We start from the raw sequence: 14,925 nt of genomic DNA, 5'->3' as shown, positions 1-14,925 counted from the left end.
CGTCTAAACTGTGTAATTAGTTTTATTTTTTATTTATATTTAATGCTTTATGCATGTGTCTAAAAATTTAATGTGACGAAAAATCTTGAAAAATTTGACGTTTTGGAGGGGAACTAAACAGGCCTCAGGACGACTGGACGAGGCTGCTTGGATGTGGTAACCAACTCGAAGTTCATTCATTTGTCTTGTTCCTCTTGACTGACACGGCATTACGTCGCGTTAGACACGTCCGGTGCCACAACAAAACAAAAGACGCCTGTCTTGTTCCTCTAGACTGACACGGCATTACGTCGCATTGGACACGTCCGGTTCCAGTTCAACCACAAAACAGAAAACGCCGTACCGTCATTTTGCGGGCAACCATCACAGTCCAAAGAGGCCGTACCATAATTTTGTCATTTGCAGACAACCATCACAGTCCAAAGAGTACAAACGTGGCGGGTTTCCTTTGGATTGTACTGCAGAAAGTTCACACCTGTGCGGTCACTCTGCTTGTTCTCTGTTGAAATGCTCCACTGTGGACGAAACTTTAAGGGCGTGTTTGGCCGGGCTCCCGCCGGCTCTGTCACTGTAGCGTAACTGTAGCACACAGGAGCTGGAGCCAGAGAAGAGTTTTTCCGGCTCCGACGCTGTCAGTGAGAGAGGAAAGGAGGAGAGAGAAAAACGGCTCCGGTGAACAGTGTCGCTACAGGAGATGAACAGGGGGAGTCAGAGAAGCCAGAGCCGCTCGGAGCCCGACCAAGCAGGCTCTAACTTCTTCTACGCCTCCAAGTGAGAAGGCACAAACAGCACTTCTTTTCCACGGCACTGGTACATTGACACGGACGAAAAAGAAAAAAAATGTTATGCAACACACATGTGTTTTAACGTAAAAAAAACACAGATTTTTTCTCTCTTCTTCCCTCCGTTCTGCTGACGCCGCGCACACATGCACACACGTCCTCTGATCTCGCCCGCGCCGTCGCTATGTCCAAGCGAAGCGATGTGTTCTCTGACGCACGCACGCACGCGTTCTCAGACGCCACGCAACGTGCAGCTCGGTCTGTAGCGGATCCGGCTCCGGTAGCCTCTCCTTCTCCTCCTCTGCTGTGATTTGTTTTTTCATAGAAAAAAATTATTTCTTGTGATCTGTGGATCTTGTGATTTGTGATTATTTGAAGATAAAAAAGACCGGAGGCTAGAGATAGGAGAGTGAAGGCTGTTGAATCTTAATTCTATGATGCAAAAAAATTCATGTGTTGAAACTGTATAAAACATGGTTATTGGGTAGAGGAGGAGAAGGAGAGGCTATTGGAGCCGGATCCGCTATAGACCGAGCTGCACGTTGCGTGGCGTCAGAGAACGCGTGCGTGCGTGCGTCAGAGAACACGTCGCTTCGCTTGGACATAGCGACGGCGCGGGCGAGATCAGAGGACATGTGTGCATGCGTGCACGGCATCAGCAGAACGGAGGGAAGAAGAGAGAAAAAATCTATGTTTTTTTTACGTTAAAACACATGTGTGTTGTATAGCATTTTTGTTTCTTTTTCGTCCGTGTCAATGTACCAGTGCCATGGAAAAGAAGTGTTGTTTGTGCCTTCTCACATGGAGGTGCAGAAGAAGTTAGAGCCTGTTTGATCGGTCTCTCCTCCTTTCCTCTCCAAAGAAATCGTAACGGACGAGAGCGCACGAGAATCACTAGCCAACCGCTCCTTATAACACATCATGTACTGGTTGATCTACATGCTCACGGGTCACGGCTCGCTCTTACACTACGCTGTACTACCATATTTCCACGATCCATGCCAAAAGCAGACAGGAGCATCAACCATCGACCGACCCTATAAGCATGCCACATTTTCCTATCTTTCTTGAACTTTTTATTCATGTACAAAAGCCAGGCTAGCCATGGTGGCACCTCCTCGGTTTGTAGACTGAAACAGTCTGCTAAACAGAAGGGCGCGAGAGACAGAAGGCTAAGCATCTATTTCGACTGTTGTGCCTTGGTAGGAGTAGCCACCATGGCGCGCAGGCTCTTGCCGACCTCAGTGAAGCTCGGCCTCTCCGACGGTTCGGCTGACCAGCACTGCTCCATCAGTGACCTCCACTGGGGATCACAGGACTCGGGCACCGGAGGTCGCAGCGTGTTATTCACGATTCCACCTGAGTGAAGTTGGCAGAAAGTTCAGGGACAAGAAAGGCATTAGATTCCCCAAGTATATAAGATCATCATAAGTTATGTGCGTACCTATAATGGTACCATAGTGCAGCTCGGCGTATGGTTCTTCACCCGTAAGTAGCTCCCACATCACAATGCCAAATGAGAAAACGTCCACCTACATCCAAAGATATGAAGATCACCCGAGGGAACAGGAACATATTCCTCCAGACGCAGGTCAAAGAAAAAGGAGTGCACACATTAGGCCAAAGGGTGCATCGGAACCAAACCTTTTCAGAGACAAGGCTGCTGCTGCCATTCAACAACTCAGGGGCCATCCAAGGAAGTGTTCCTCTTACTCCACCAGAGATTAGTGTCTGGCATTTGACCTTTGATAATCCCAAATCACCAACCTACAAAAATAGGAAGGCCATCCTCATGTCCATAACGCAACCAAGAATATCAGAGATGCTTAAAACCTTGCATGTTGTTCTGCTAGTGCTGGAACCAACAATTCTCTAAAGAATTACATCCTTGGTATGGCAAGAGTCGAAGACATTTCTCACATTCAAAGATTGCACACTCTATAAAATAAATATAATATTATGCTCCATAAACACATTAGTCCAATTGAGTGGGAGTGTGCTTTTGATTAATTAATACAAGTGAAAAAAAAAAGATTGGACCTTACTTAGTCGCTTGCTGCCTTAAAGACAAATAAAAAAAACCTACGCATCAAAGTATAAACATAAGGTACAAGTGCATTACTTCACCGGCATAAGTTATTAAGGGTTATCACAATTAGGGGGAGGGTGTTTATGAAGATAAGCACCTTGCATATAGGCCGTTGAGGATCCCTTAGGTTGACAAGCAGAGTGTCACTCTTCAAGTCGAAATGCACTATATTCTTCCCATGGAGATATTCCATTCCAAATGCAACATCCATGGCAATTAATAGACGCCTACGCCGATCAAAGATCCTGCTGATAGAATAAGATGAACTTAGAGTTGCATCATATGAAAAGCATTATGTTGGCATTGAAAAGAGTACTATACTTTTCATGTCTTTGCAATGCTTGTCGGAGTGAGCCATTAGCCATGTACTCCGTTACCGTTGCAACAAATCCATCAGGTCCATCTAGAACAACACCGTAGAATGCTACTACGTTTGGATGGTGCAAAGATGCAAGCTTGCCTGCCTCATTCCAGAAATCAGTCCTCTACAGACAAAAGAAAAGTTAGAACATGGTGGAATCAATTTAAAACAAAACATTTCATACCATACGCTCTTGCTCAGATGCCTTCCCAGCAAAATATCGATCGTTGATTCTCTTTATAGCAACATCCGAACCCCTCCACTTTCCATGGTAAACAGTACCAAAGGTTCCAGAACCCAGTTCACGCAATTCTTCAAGGTCACTGTTCTTTATTATCTGTTATCAACAAAGTGGAAAATAAGGATAACGCGTTTAAAATTTCGCATAAAATGTGGAAATAAATAATAGCTAGACAAAAACCTGAAGGTTATCGATATCATCTAAAACTTGAACCCCCTGGCTTGTTTTGTCTGACTGATTATTCCCTTCATCCTGAACCCAAAAGTAAACCAAAAGATTACAACCAACCGAAGAACAATGATTTAGGCCAGCGAAAATACAAACATCTCCCACCTGAACTTTCGCATCAACTACTGCTCCATGTGAATCAATGTGATCCCCAGAGAATGCAGCTGGTTTTTCAGGAAAGGGTGGCTGAAGAACTGATGCTGCTACCCCTTCAGCAACAGCTTGTAATTGTCGCTTAACATTATCTTCTCCAAATCCTTTCAGAAGTAAAAAAAAAAAAAAGAGTATGAAAGAGAGGAAGAGGAATTGTTGCTTAGTCCATTTTGATTTTGAAATAATATGATAGTAAGTAATACTGCCCAAATAGTATAGGATGACAGAGTGTACCAACCTTTGTTCAACTTAACTCTGTGGATATCCTTAAAACTTGGGTCTTCTTCAAAGAGTATGGCAGCATGTGTGTTCATATCAGGTGTATGGCCATCAGTATATTGACCTACAGAAACAACAGGCTCCTTAGTTAACTTGCTTGGTCTTGGAGGCACTAAAGAAGCATTGCCCACTGCTTTCCAAGGATCCTGATTTGAGAAAAGTGAATCTGTGTAAGCTGGTTCTTGTGTAGCTTCAACAAGATCAATACCAACAGTAGCCTGCAATGGAAATTTACTGCTGCCATTGGGAGGAGCAGAAACCAAGTGGTTGGGCATTTCCTTGGGATGCTGTAGAGGAGGCCCAGCAGGAACCTGAGCACCAGAGTTAGGAGGTTGCACAGTAAACTTTTCATTAGAAACAGGTGGTTCAATCGGAACTCTAAGGTTGCTCTGGACAGGCAGATTGGGTGGTCGCTGGATTATGTCAGGATGGACATTTTGTGCACCAACATCAAAAGCATAAGGTGGCTGCTCACTGTGCCTGGCAATGTTGTCCTCTTGGGTCAAAGCAGGAGCAGTAAAGGCATTTGTAATCCCCATATGATACCCTCCAGCTTGAGATTTGTAGATAGAACTACCATCAATATTTACAGGTGGCTTCCCAACTTTGGCATGATCAATGACACCATGAGGAATAGAAGGCTTTCCATGCACACTAGATTCTGGTGGTGCAATAGGACCCAAATGAACTGCTTGCATTCGTGCATCAATAGCTCTGGCATAGTCATGAGGAAGATCATGTGCATATTCTCTAAGCGGTTCCGCTCCTGGATGATTTGAATCCTTGTATGCACTGGCATCAATACCTTGTGGGCCATTCAATGGAACTTGTGGTGGTTGCATGCTATAAGAGAACGGTTGCTGCTGGTACCTGACATGATCTTCAGCCCCCGCCGGAGGAGAATGACCCACAAATACTCCATTTGGAGCAGGAGCACTAGACACTGGTAAAGCAATCATGGTGGGTTGAACCGGCACACCTGTATCCGGAGGTACAGTTGCCTGGACTGCAGGTTTTCTGGCAGGAAGAGTCAGATCAAATTGTGCCATCACTGCTGTGTTCCCAGCTCTTGGTTCCGCCAGATAGTTTGCAGGAGTTCCTGAGCTTGCACCTGGACTAGATTTGTTGGATGCACTGTCTTGATGCGGGCTGTAAAACATTGGAGCTGCCTCAAGGTTGCCCGTTGCACGAGAATTTCCCTGCTCCCGGATAATATTATCCGAATGGGCATGCGGCAATGCTTTTTGGCACATTGTGCAATCATCATACCTCAACGATGGAACAGTGGCCGAGCTAACCACCACAGGAATTGTGCCAGAGCTGGTCACTACTGGCATGCTTACTGCGCTTGTCATCGCTTGTTGAACACCAAATCTCTGCCTCTGCGCATCATTTGTCTGCAGATGCACAGAAGACAAAAGAGGAAGCTGCGACAGTGGAGTCTGCACCACCCGGTAACTCTGATCAACCTGAGCTTGCACTGGCCTTGTGAACTGCGTGGTCTCCAGAACAGGTTCTGCACCTGCGGAAGCAGGCCTGAACGTACCGACTTGAGCAGCAGTGGTCGCCGTAGAACCCGTCACAGGAACGCTGGGGATGAATTGGCTCATTTGCACAGGCACATAATTGACAGATTGTGGCACCCCATGCACACCAAATTGTTGGGCGTTGATGTAGTGTACCTGCTGCGGCTTTATATACGACTGCGGCATCTGCTGCAGATAAGAAGCAGACTGAGGCTGCTGGTGTGGTACATAATGGGCGACTTGAGGCTGCTGCTGGTGCTGCTGCTGCTGCACATAAGTGGTTACTTGAGGCGGCTGATGCGGTGTTGCATAAGCAGAAGCAACCTGATGAGGCTGCAATGTTGACGGCTCTGCCCTAACCAGGATGGGATTTTGAGCCGGGATGCCCATCGCCGAAGGTGACACCGAGACTGCAGTGAACCCAACCGACTCCGGGAAAGCACCAAGGTGATGGCCCCCACCTGAATACGAATACTCAGTTGCAACGGACGCAGGCGGCGGCACCGCCCGCGGCGACATACCTTCCACTAGCCCGCTGTACTCGGATGCCTCGGAGTTGTGCGCGGAGGAACCGGCACTCGCGACGCTGTCCTTCCGCCGCATGGCCGCGGCCATGGCCTCCGCGGAGACACAGTTGATGGCGTCGATGTACCGCTGCCCGGACTCGTCCACCGCGGCGGCAGCGAGGTGGTGGGGCCCCGAGCCGCCGCCGCCGCCGGAGCCGCCGGCCGCGTCGGTCCCGGAGGCCGGGAACAGGAAGACCCGGAGCTTGGCGGAGCCGTCGGGCGCGGCGGCGGCCAGCTTCTCGTACTCCTCCATCATGTTGTCGTAGTCCTCCGGGCCGGAGACGGAGATGAGCGAGTCGAGGTCCTCCCCGGGGAGCTGGTACCTAACGAGCACCCCGCCGCCGGAGGCGGCGGAGGCCTCGTCCACCGCCTCCACCTTCCGCAGGAGCTCCCCGAAGGAGGCGGCGCGCGGGACGGAGATAAGCCGCGTCTGCCCGCCCACGTACCGCAGCGCCCCGTCCCCGGGCCTCGGCGCGATCCGGCCCCCGTAGCTGCACATCAGCTTCACCTTCCCCGCACCACCGGACGCCGCCTCGTCGTCGCCGCCGCCCCACGTCCTCGCGCTCGGGCTGCTCGGGTCGCCCGCCGGCGCCACCCCGGCGCCCCTGCTCGCCATCGCCATCACCGCCGCCGACTAGGGTTTCCCCTCGCTCGCCGAGGCCCTGACGAGGGCCGCGCAACAGAATCCGAAACGCAGGGAGGGGCGAAGGGAGGAGGAGGAGGCCGGAGGCGCGACGCGAGTCTGGCGCGGGGGGTTTTCCTTCCTTCCCGCAAATCCCCACTTGCCTCGCCACTCTCTCGCTCGGTCGGCCCCAGCCGCGCGCGGCACGGCAGGAGGCCGGCTCGGCTCCACTGCGGCGGCACCGAAACGAATCGCGGAATCGGCGGTGGGAAACGGGCGGTGCGGAGGATAGGTTCTCCGGGGCCCTGCCGCGACCTCCACACTGCAAGTCTGCAACTTCGTGCCTGACAGGCGCGCTTGCTTTGGCCGTGAGCCCGTGACCGTGACCCACTGACCTCGCCGTCCCGTGCGCTGGGTGATTTAACATCGGTTTAAACGCTTTGCTACGAGGGTTTTACCTAGGTGTCATTATAAAATATTGTAATTATTTATGAGCCATTAAACAATTTAAGCGGTCACAAGTATCATTGGTCGAAATTTTTCGGTCCTCTACATCTTTCCGTTCACTTTTGTCTCTAACGGTGTCAAAGTGCGCTGAAAAAAAAATTAGAATACCCTTATGTTTAAACGCCATGTTAAATTTTCTTGTTCCTCTATGCCACTGAAAGTTCACACATACGGGCCAGCGCATGAACAAGCTCAGACTACTACGTGTCCACACCACCACCATCGGACATGTATAGGGACAGTTAACCCCATGTGCACCAACGCGAAGGGGTTGGCGGCGGTTGCGTAGCCAAGGACCGACGTGGCGAGCACGGGCGTGATCCGAGGTCGTTGACCCACTCCAGGCTTTCCAAGTCTGCATCGCGCCACACCACACCACACGACAACAATGTCGTGCCTCCCCAACGCAGCTGGTCCGGCCGTATGGGCGAATGTCAGTATCTGCCAGAAGATGGAGATGGATACGGTGTCGTCCTCGGCATACAAGCCATGCCGCACGATGTCGCATAGCTGAACGATGTCCAGCATGCCCACCGCAACCATGGAGAAGATGGAAATGACAAGGCCGATGCCCATCCGCTGCAGCTGCGTGAACCCATGTGGCCGACCGATAAAGGAGGGCACAATGACGCGGTCCTAGACGACGATCCAAACGATGACACTGATGGAGTAGTGATGGTGTCAACCACAGAGAGAGTCGTTGATAGCTCTTGAGCTCCTCCACCAGCATGACCGAGCACAAGAGGAGGGCAGTCAGGCGCACTCGACACGACGACACTGCGTGGGACTCCGTCGCCTGGAGCGCGTAGGAACGTGCGGGAACAAATCTGCGCGCGCAGGGCAGCCGCGGCGAGCTCCACTAGAGCACGCGTGAAAGGTCCTAATGGCTAGAGGGGGGTGAATAGCCTAATAAAAAATTTCTACAACAACACTTAACAAAAGGTTAGATAATTATGAGGCGAAGCAAGTGTTGCGCTAGCCTACTCAAAATGCAAGCCACCTACCATAATTCTAGTTTAGATAGTGTCGATTCACACAAGAGGTATGACACTACCCTATGTTAGTGTGCTCTCAAAGGCTAACTAAAGAGCCACACCAACCAAGCATGCAAGCTCTCACAACTAGCTACACTAAAGAGCTTATCAACTAGTTTGCGGTAAAGTAAAGAGAGTGATCAAGAGGGTTATACCGCCGTGTAGATGAAGAACCAATCAATCACAAAGATGAATAACAATGAAAACTAATCACCTCGGAATCAATGATGAACACAATAATTTTTACCGAGGTTCACTTTCTTGCCGGCAAGCTAGTCCTCGTTGTGGCGATTCACTCACTTGGAGGTTCACGCGCTAATTGGCATCACTCGTCAAACCCTCAATAGGGTGCCGCACAACCAACACAAGATGAGGATCACACAAGCCACGAGCAATCCACTAGAGTATCTTTTGGCGCTCCGCCGGGGAAAGGTCAAGAACCCCTCACAATCACCACGATCAGAGCCGAAGACAATCACCACCCTCCGCTCAACGATCCTCGCTGCTCCAAGCCGTCTAGGTGGCGGCAACCACCAAGAGTAACGAGCGAAATCCGCAGCGAAACACGAACATCAAGTGCCTCTAGATGCAATCACTCAAGCAATGCACTTGGATCACTCCCAATCTCACTATGATGATGAATCAATGATGGAGATGAGTGGGAGGACTTTGGCTAAGCTCACAAGGTTGCTATGTCAATAAAAATGACCAAAGATGTTAGCCATAGCCGGCCATGGGGCTTAAATAGAAGCCCCCATAAAATAGAGCCGTTGTACCCCTTCACTAGGCACACTATGCTCTGACCGGACGCTCCGGTCAAACTGACCGGACCCTGGACTCAGCATCCGGTCCACTGATGGACGCCATGTGTCACCAGCTTCAAACGTTGTTCGTCAGATTTCAACGGCTATGAAGCTGACCGGACGCTCCGGCAAAACTGACCGGACGCTGGAGCCTCAGCGTTCGGTCGAGTACAGTAAGGGTCTAAAACCAGTTTTCCTCGACCGGACGCGTCCGGTGGTAAACCCTAGCCACTGTACTGCCAGTCAGCGCGACCGGACACAGACAGTCAGCGTCCGGTGCTTTTGGATCCAGCGTCCGGTCACTTGACCGACGCTGGCATCTCCTCCATTCTCTTCACCCTTGCTCAAGTATGCTAACCACCAAGTGTATCACCTTGTGCACATGTGTTAGCATATTTTCTTAAACGTTTTCAAGGATGTTAGCACTCCACTAGATCCTAAATGCATATACAATGAGTTAGAGCATCTAGTGGCACTTTGATAACCGCATTCCGATACGAGTTTCACCCCTCTTAATAGTACGGCTATCAAACCTAAATGTGATCACACTTTCTAAGTGTCTTGATCACCAAAACAAAATAGCTCCTATAGATTATACCTTTGCCTTGAGCATTTTGTTTTTCTCTTTCTTCTTTTCAAGTTTAAGCCCTTGATCATCGCCATATCATCATCATTGTCATGTTATGATCTTTATTTGCTTCTCCACTTGTAGTGTGCTACCTATCTCATGATCACTTGATAAACTAGGTTAGCACTTAGGGTTTCATTAATTCACCAAAACCAAACTAGAGCTTTCAACGCGCGGGCGGTAGCCGGCTCGAGCGGCGACGTGCACGGTCTGCGGTCTGTCAGCGTTGGGTGGGCGCATGGCAAGCTCCGTGGCGCTTGGTGGCCACGTGCGAGTTGGGTAGGAGGCGGGCGCACGACGAGCTCCGCGGCGCTTGGCGGCCACATACGAGCTAGGCGGCCATGGTGAGCGTGGCAGCGCTGCACGGCCGTGATGAGCTCCACGGGCGGTGCATGAACTTCCTAGAAGGGCGGGCGCACGGTATCTGGGGGGAGAAGAGCACCCCGCGGCGGCGCCAGTGTGAGACCGAGATGGCGACTAGATGGGGATGAATAGTCATTTGTAAATTTTAATCACGCCGGCTAACAATGTTCTCCTTCAAAATATTAGTCTCATAAGACATAGAAGTAGAACAAGCATCTATATGTGAAGAACATGGCATTTCTAATAAATCATCACAAGAGGTGGATACATGCTTCTTGCCTACATCACAAGGGTTAGCAACAATTTATGATTTATCATTTGATCCATGTGATGAGCTCTCATTATTTTTAAGTTTTTTTGTAAACACTTTAATGAGAGAAGCATGTTGTTCTAATAATTCTTCATGAGATGCAAGTAGTGTCTCATGATTCAATTTTAGAACATCAAGTAATTTCTTATGTTTTTCACAAGAATTCTTTAGAAATGAGTTTTCATTTTCTAATTTCAATGTTTTAGCTTTCTTATTTTCTAAAGACATGGTTATGCTAGCAAGTCTACTTACAAGCTCATCATATGAATCAACATGATCAACCATAATAGCATTTGATACCTTGGTGTCACCTTGTGACATGAAACAATGTGGTGTAGTGGATGGGCTTATAATAGCATCACAATCATGGCCCGAGCATGAACCATCATCATCATCATCAAGTGTGCATGGAGTAGAATCTTCATGTGCACCACTTGTGGCATCATCATCAACCTTGTCAACTGATCTTGTGGTAGTATGATCATCATCATCACTTGACCATGAGGTGGAACAATCTTCCACAATCACCAAATTGTAGTCATGCTCAACACGCTCATGTGTCTTCATCTTGTGATCATCCTCCTTCTTGAATTTGCCATCATCCCACGTGGAGGAATCACCAAATATGCGCTTGATGGACTCCCATATCTCACGAGCGGTTCCCGTGATGTTTACTTGTTTCATCAAATCAAAACTTAAAGCATTTATTAGAAAACAATAAGCATGTGCATCAAGTTCATAGAGAACTCTTTAAGCTTTGGTGAGATTTCTATGATTCAAGACATGGGTGAGACCACTAATGACAATCCACCAAAACTTAGGTCCTTTTGCACAAAAATAATCAAGCATGTGATTTTTTCAAAGTGCAAAGTTTGTGCCCTAAAAAATGTGTGTCTCACAAACATCTAGCCCACTAGACTCCATCCTCTCGGGTCGGTGAAGACCACAAATGAGAGACATAGCTCCGATACCACTTGTGAGGTCGAGATGGCGACTAGAGGAGGATGAATAGTTGTTTCTAAATTTTAATCACGCCGGCTAAACGAAACAAATGCAGAATTAATTTTATCGGTCTAGCCAAGACTACACCCCTCTATCTATGTTCTCTAACACCTTGCAAAGATCCTAATTAAGCAACTAAGATGTCGGGTTAGCTAGAGCTCATCTAATCAATTTTAGAAGCAAGGTCACACAAACATATGCCACTAATACTTTTAGTAATGGGGAGCTCCTACATATGCTAGTAAGCAAAAGCACAAAGCCAACTAAGCTCACTAGCAATGCTCAATAACACGGCAACCAATGCCAAATTAGAGAGCACAAATATTTAGCTACACAAACTAAGCAATACAACTAACAATGTTACACAAACCAAATTAGCCACGTAAGGGAGCTACTTCTATGCTACACAAGCTAGAAGGTAACTAGCAAGCTACACAAGCTAACTAATTACAAAAACAACTATACAAGCATAATATATATTAAAGTAATTACAAGCTTGTGTAACGAGGATGCAAACCAACAGGAATACAAGGATGACACGATGATTTTTATCATGAGGTTCACGTGCTTGCCAACACGCTAGTCCTCGTTGAGACAAGCTCTAAGGTTGCCGCCGGTCCTCTTGCTAGTGGTGACCCGCAAGTCACACTCTCCCACGTGAAGTGCTTACCACAAGCTCTAGCACTTGACCCGGCTGGACCACTTGTCGCCCTTCGTGTCTCACTTTACTATAGTTGCTCTTCGTGGCTCCCGTAGGGTGAGCACAATGCCCCTCACAAAGCTCTTCTCTGGAGCACTGCACAACCTTCTTGCTGGCTTCGACGGAGATCACCACCAAGCCATCTAGGAGGTGGCAACCTCCAAGAGTAACAAGCACTACCGGCTTGCAACTCAATCACCTAGTGACACTCGATGCAATCTCACGATGCAATAGCACTAGAATCGCTCACTCACTCAATTGGATGATCACTATCAAGCTAGAGTGAGTTAGAGAGCTCTCAAGCACCACCACATAAGCCACCAAGGCTCTAGTGTGCTCAGCTAACAGCTCAAGGCCGAGACCCCCTTCTATTTATAGCCCCCATGAAAATAGAGCCGTTGTACCCCTTCACTAGGCACAGCTCGGGGTGACCGGACGCTCCGGTCGTATCGACCGAACGCACCCTCCAGCGTCTGATCAACGGATGCACGCCACGTGTCCTCTCTGTTCAACCTCAGTCGCTTTATCTCAATGGTCAAGTGATGACCGGACGCAGCACAGTGCCACTACCGGACACAGGACCCCCAGCGTCCAGTCACTTCCGGTAAGGTTCTACTCGCGACTGAACATGTCAGTTTGATCACGAACGGACACAGGACTCCAGTGTACGGTCACTTCCATTAAGCTCCCAGAGCTGCTCAACCACGACCGGACATGTCCGGCCAGTCATGATCGAACGTAGCATCAGCGTTTGGTCCTTTCTCCTCTTCTCTGTGCCGCCATGTCAGCGGGACCGGACTCACCCACCCAGCGTCTGGTCATGAAGTGACCTAGCGTCCGGTCGAAGATCGACGCCTATGCCTTCACTGCTACCACTGATCGGACGCAGGACCCCAGCGTCCGATCACTGCATGACCAGCGTCCGGTGCACTCTGTGAAACCCTGTCTTTTCTGTATAGGGCATTGGTAAAATTTTCAAACCCTTTTCTTTACCGAGTTGATTCACATCAACTACAACTTCTTCTCCTTTGTAAATATGCCAACACTACCAAGTGGACACCACCATGTGTATGTGTGTTAGCTTTTCACAAGCATTTTCCAAAGGATTAGCCACTCAACTTGCCACACCACTTGATCCTAGCGACGATGCAAAGTTAGATCACTCGAGTGGCACTAGATGACTGATATGTAAACAAGTTTGACCCTCTTGATAGTATGGCCATCTATCCTAAACCCGGTCATTGACTTCTCTACACACCTATGACCGATGAAATGAAATGCCCTAGGTTATACCTTTGCCTTGTGCATTCCATTCTATCTCCTCCAATGTCGATGCAACACATACACCAACACGATCAACAATGATATGATCCACTTCATATCATCATGTGATCATATTGGTTCATCAATCTTGACTTCACTTGCTTTTCACCGTTGCCTCCGTCCATCGGCGCCAAGTCTTGCTCAAGCTTCACCGCCAAGTCATGTCTTGATCTTCTCCACTTTGATCACATAACTCCATGTCATGTCTCATGTGCAATATACTCCTTCATCATCATATGTGTGAGCTTTGCAACATCTCCGAGCCATTTTCACCTTCATGGCATATGTTGCTCACACACATGTACCTGTGGACTAATCACATGTGTATCTTACTTAAACACATTAGTTCACCTAAGGTTGTCACTCAATTACCAAAACCAAACAAGGACTTTTCAATCTCACCCTTTTTGGTAATTGATGATAACTCTACAAAGATATGGAAATTAAGCTCATTTCAAGCTAGCACTTCACACAAGTGTAAATTGCCAACTTGATTTGGATTTTATGCCACTTATCCAATATTTAAGCTCTATGTTAAGATTTGGATAAGCATCATAAAACCTGACTTGGTAGTGATAGCTCCCCCTAAATGTGTGCTCAAATGATTTGATTTCAAGTTTGCACACATGCATAAATATGAAATTTGTGGGAGTGGTATCACTACTAAGTGATGCTAAGGTGTATAGAATAAACCTTTAAAGTGTGATACCAATCGGAGTTGCACCTTTAAGTTCATCCTTAGCACCATGGTTAGCTAGTTATCACTTGGAAATAAAAGCACTAAATACCTTGTGAGATCATCATTAAAAGTAAGGTACTAGCATTACTTGTAAAGCATACCACATGTCTAGCTATCATCCTATGCATGCTAGTTTTCATTCCATCAATTAAATTCTACAACTAGCATACACCATACAAGCATGCATATTGAATTTTAAACCTTATGAAATGCAAGCAAGCACATGACTGTGCACATAATAAATGTAACCAATCAAAGTTTATGAGCTTGCTCCCCCTACTTGTGTGCTTCTCTTGTCTAAGAATTATGATTCATGTTTTTTTCTTCAATGTTGCTCCATCTTTGTCCATGTCCATGTACATGTTCAACCTCTACTTTATCTCAATCTCTCCCAAAACTTTCATATCTTTGTACTTCTCTCCAAAAGCTTTCATATCTTTGTACACCCAAAGCTTTCATATCTTTGTACAATCTCTTCCCCTTTGTCATCAATTTCCATAAAAGATGTGCTTCTCATTGATGCAAAGGTTTGCGTTTGGGGTAGATGGTTGAGGCTTGAATCTTGCATTTTTTATGGACATTATACTTGTTTGTTGGAATGACACCACTTGTAGATACCACTTGTAGACTTGTAGGGCTTCTTGAGATACCACATATAGGATCTTTGAT

General features: G+C 47.7%; 1 protein-coding gene across 3 annotated transcripts; it reads right to left on the bottom strand.

Moving 5' to 3' along the window:
- Positions 1 to 1,822: 1,822 nt before the first annotated feature.
- LOC136527039 (RAF-like serine/threonine-protein kinase PRAF) lies at positions 1,823 to 7,245 on the bottom strand. 3 transcript variants are annotated; one of them, XM_066519645.1, is made up of 10 exons: positions 6,181 to 7,245; positions 4,093 to 4,197; positions 3,807 to 3,958; positions 3,654 to 3,725; positions 3,417 to 3,569; positions 3,193 to 3,356; positions 2,969 to 3,119; positions 2,427 to 2,549; positions 2,227 to 2,314; positions 1,823 to 2,141 (listed from the first exon to the last, which is right to left on the bottom strand). In XM_066519645.1, the coding sequence occupies exons 1-10, from the start codon at positions 6,845 to 6,847 to the stop codon at positions 1,963 to 1,965; spliced, it is 1,854 nt and encodes a 617-aa protein (XP_066375742.1). In that variant the 5' UTR covers positions 6,848 to 7,245; the 3' UTR covers positions 1,823 to 1,962. The 3 variants fall into 3 exon arrangements, with proteins under 3 accessions (XP_066375742.1, XP_066375739.1, XP_066375741.1); XM_066519642.1 differs by having other exon boundaries at positions 4,093 to 7,245; XM_066519644.1 differs by having other exon boundaries at positions 2,969 to 3,116; positions 4,093 to 7,244.
- Positions 7,246 to 14,925: the final 7,680 nt, after the last annotated feature.

This window comes from Miscanthus floridulus, chromosome 19 (genome assembly GCF_019320115.1).
Source record: "Miscanthus floridulus cultivar M001 chromosome 19, ASM1932011v1, whole genome shotgun sequence".
NCBI lineage: Eukaryota > Viridiplantae > Streptophyta > Magnoliopsida > Poales > Poaceae > Miscanthus > Miscanthus floridulus.
The sequence above is the reverse complement of the archived record's forward strand: the minus strand, read 5'-3'. Positions and strand labels throughout refer to the sequence as shown.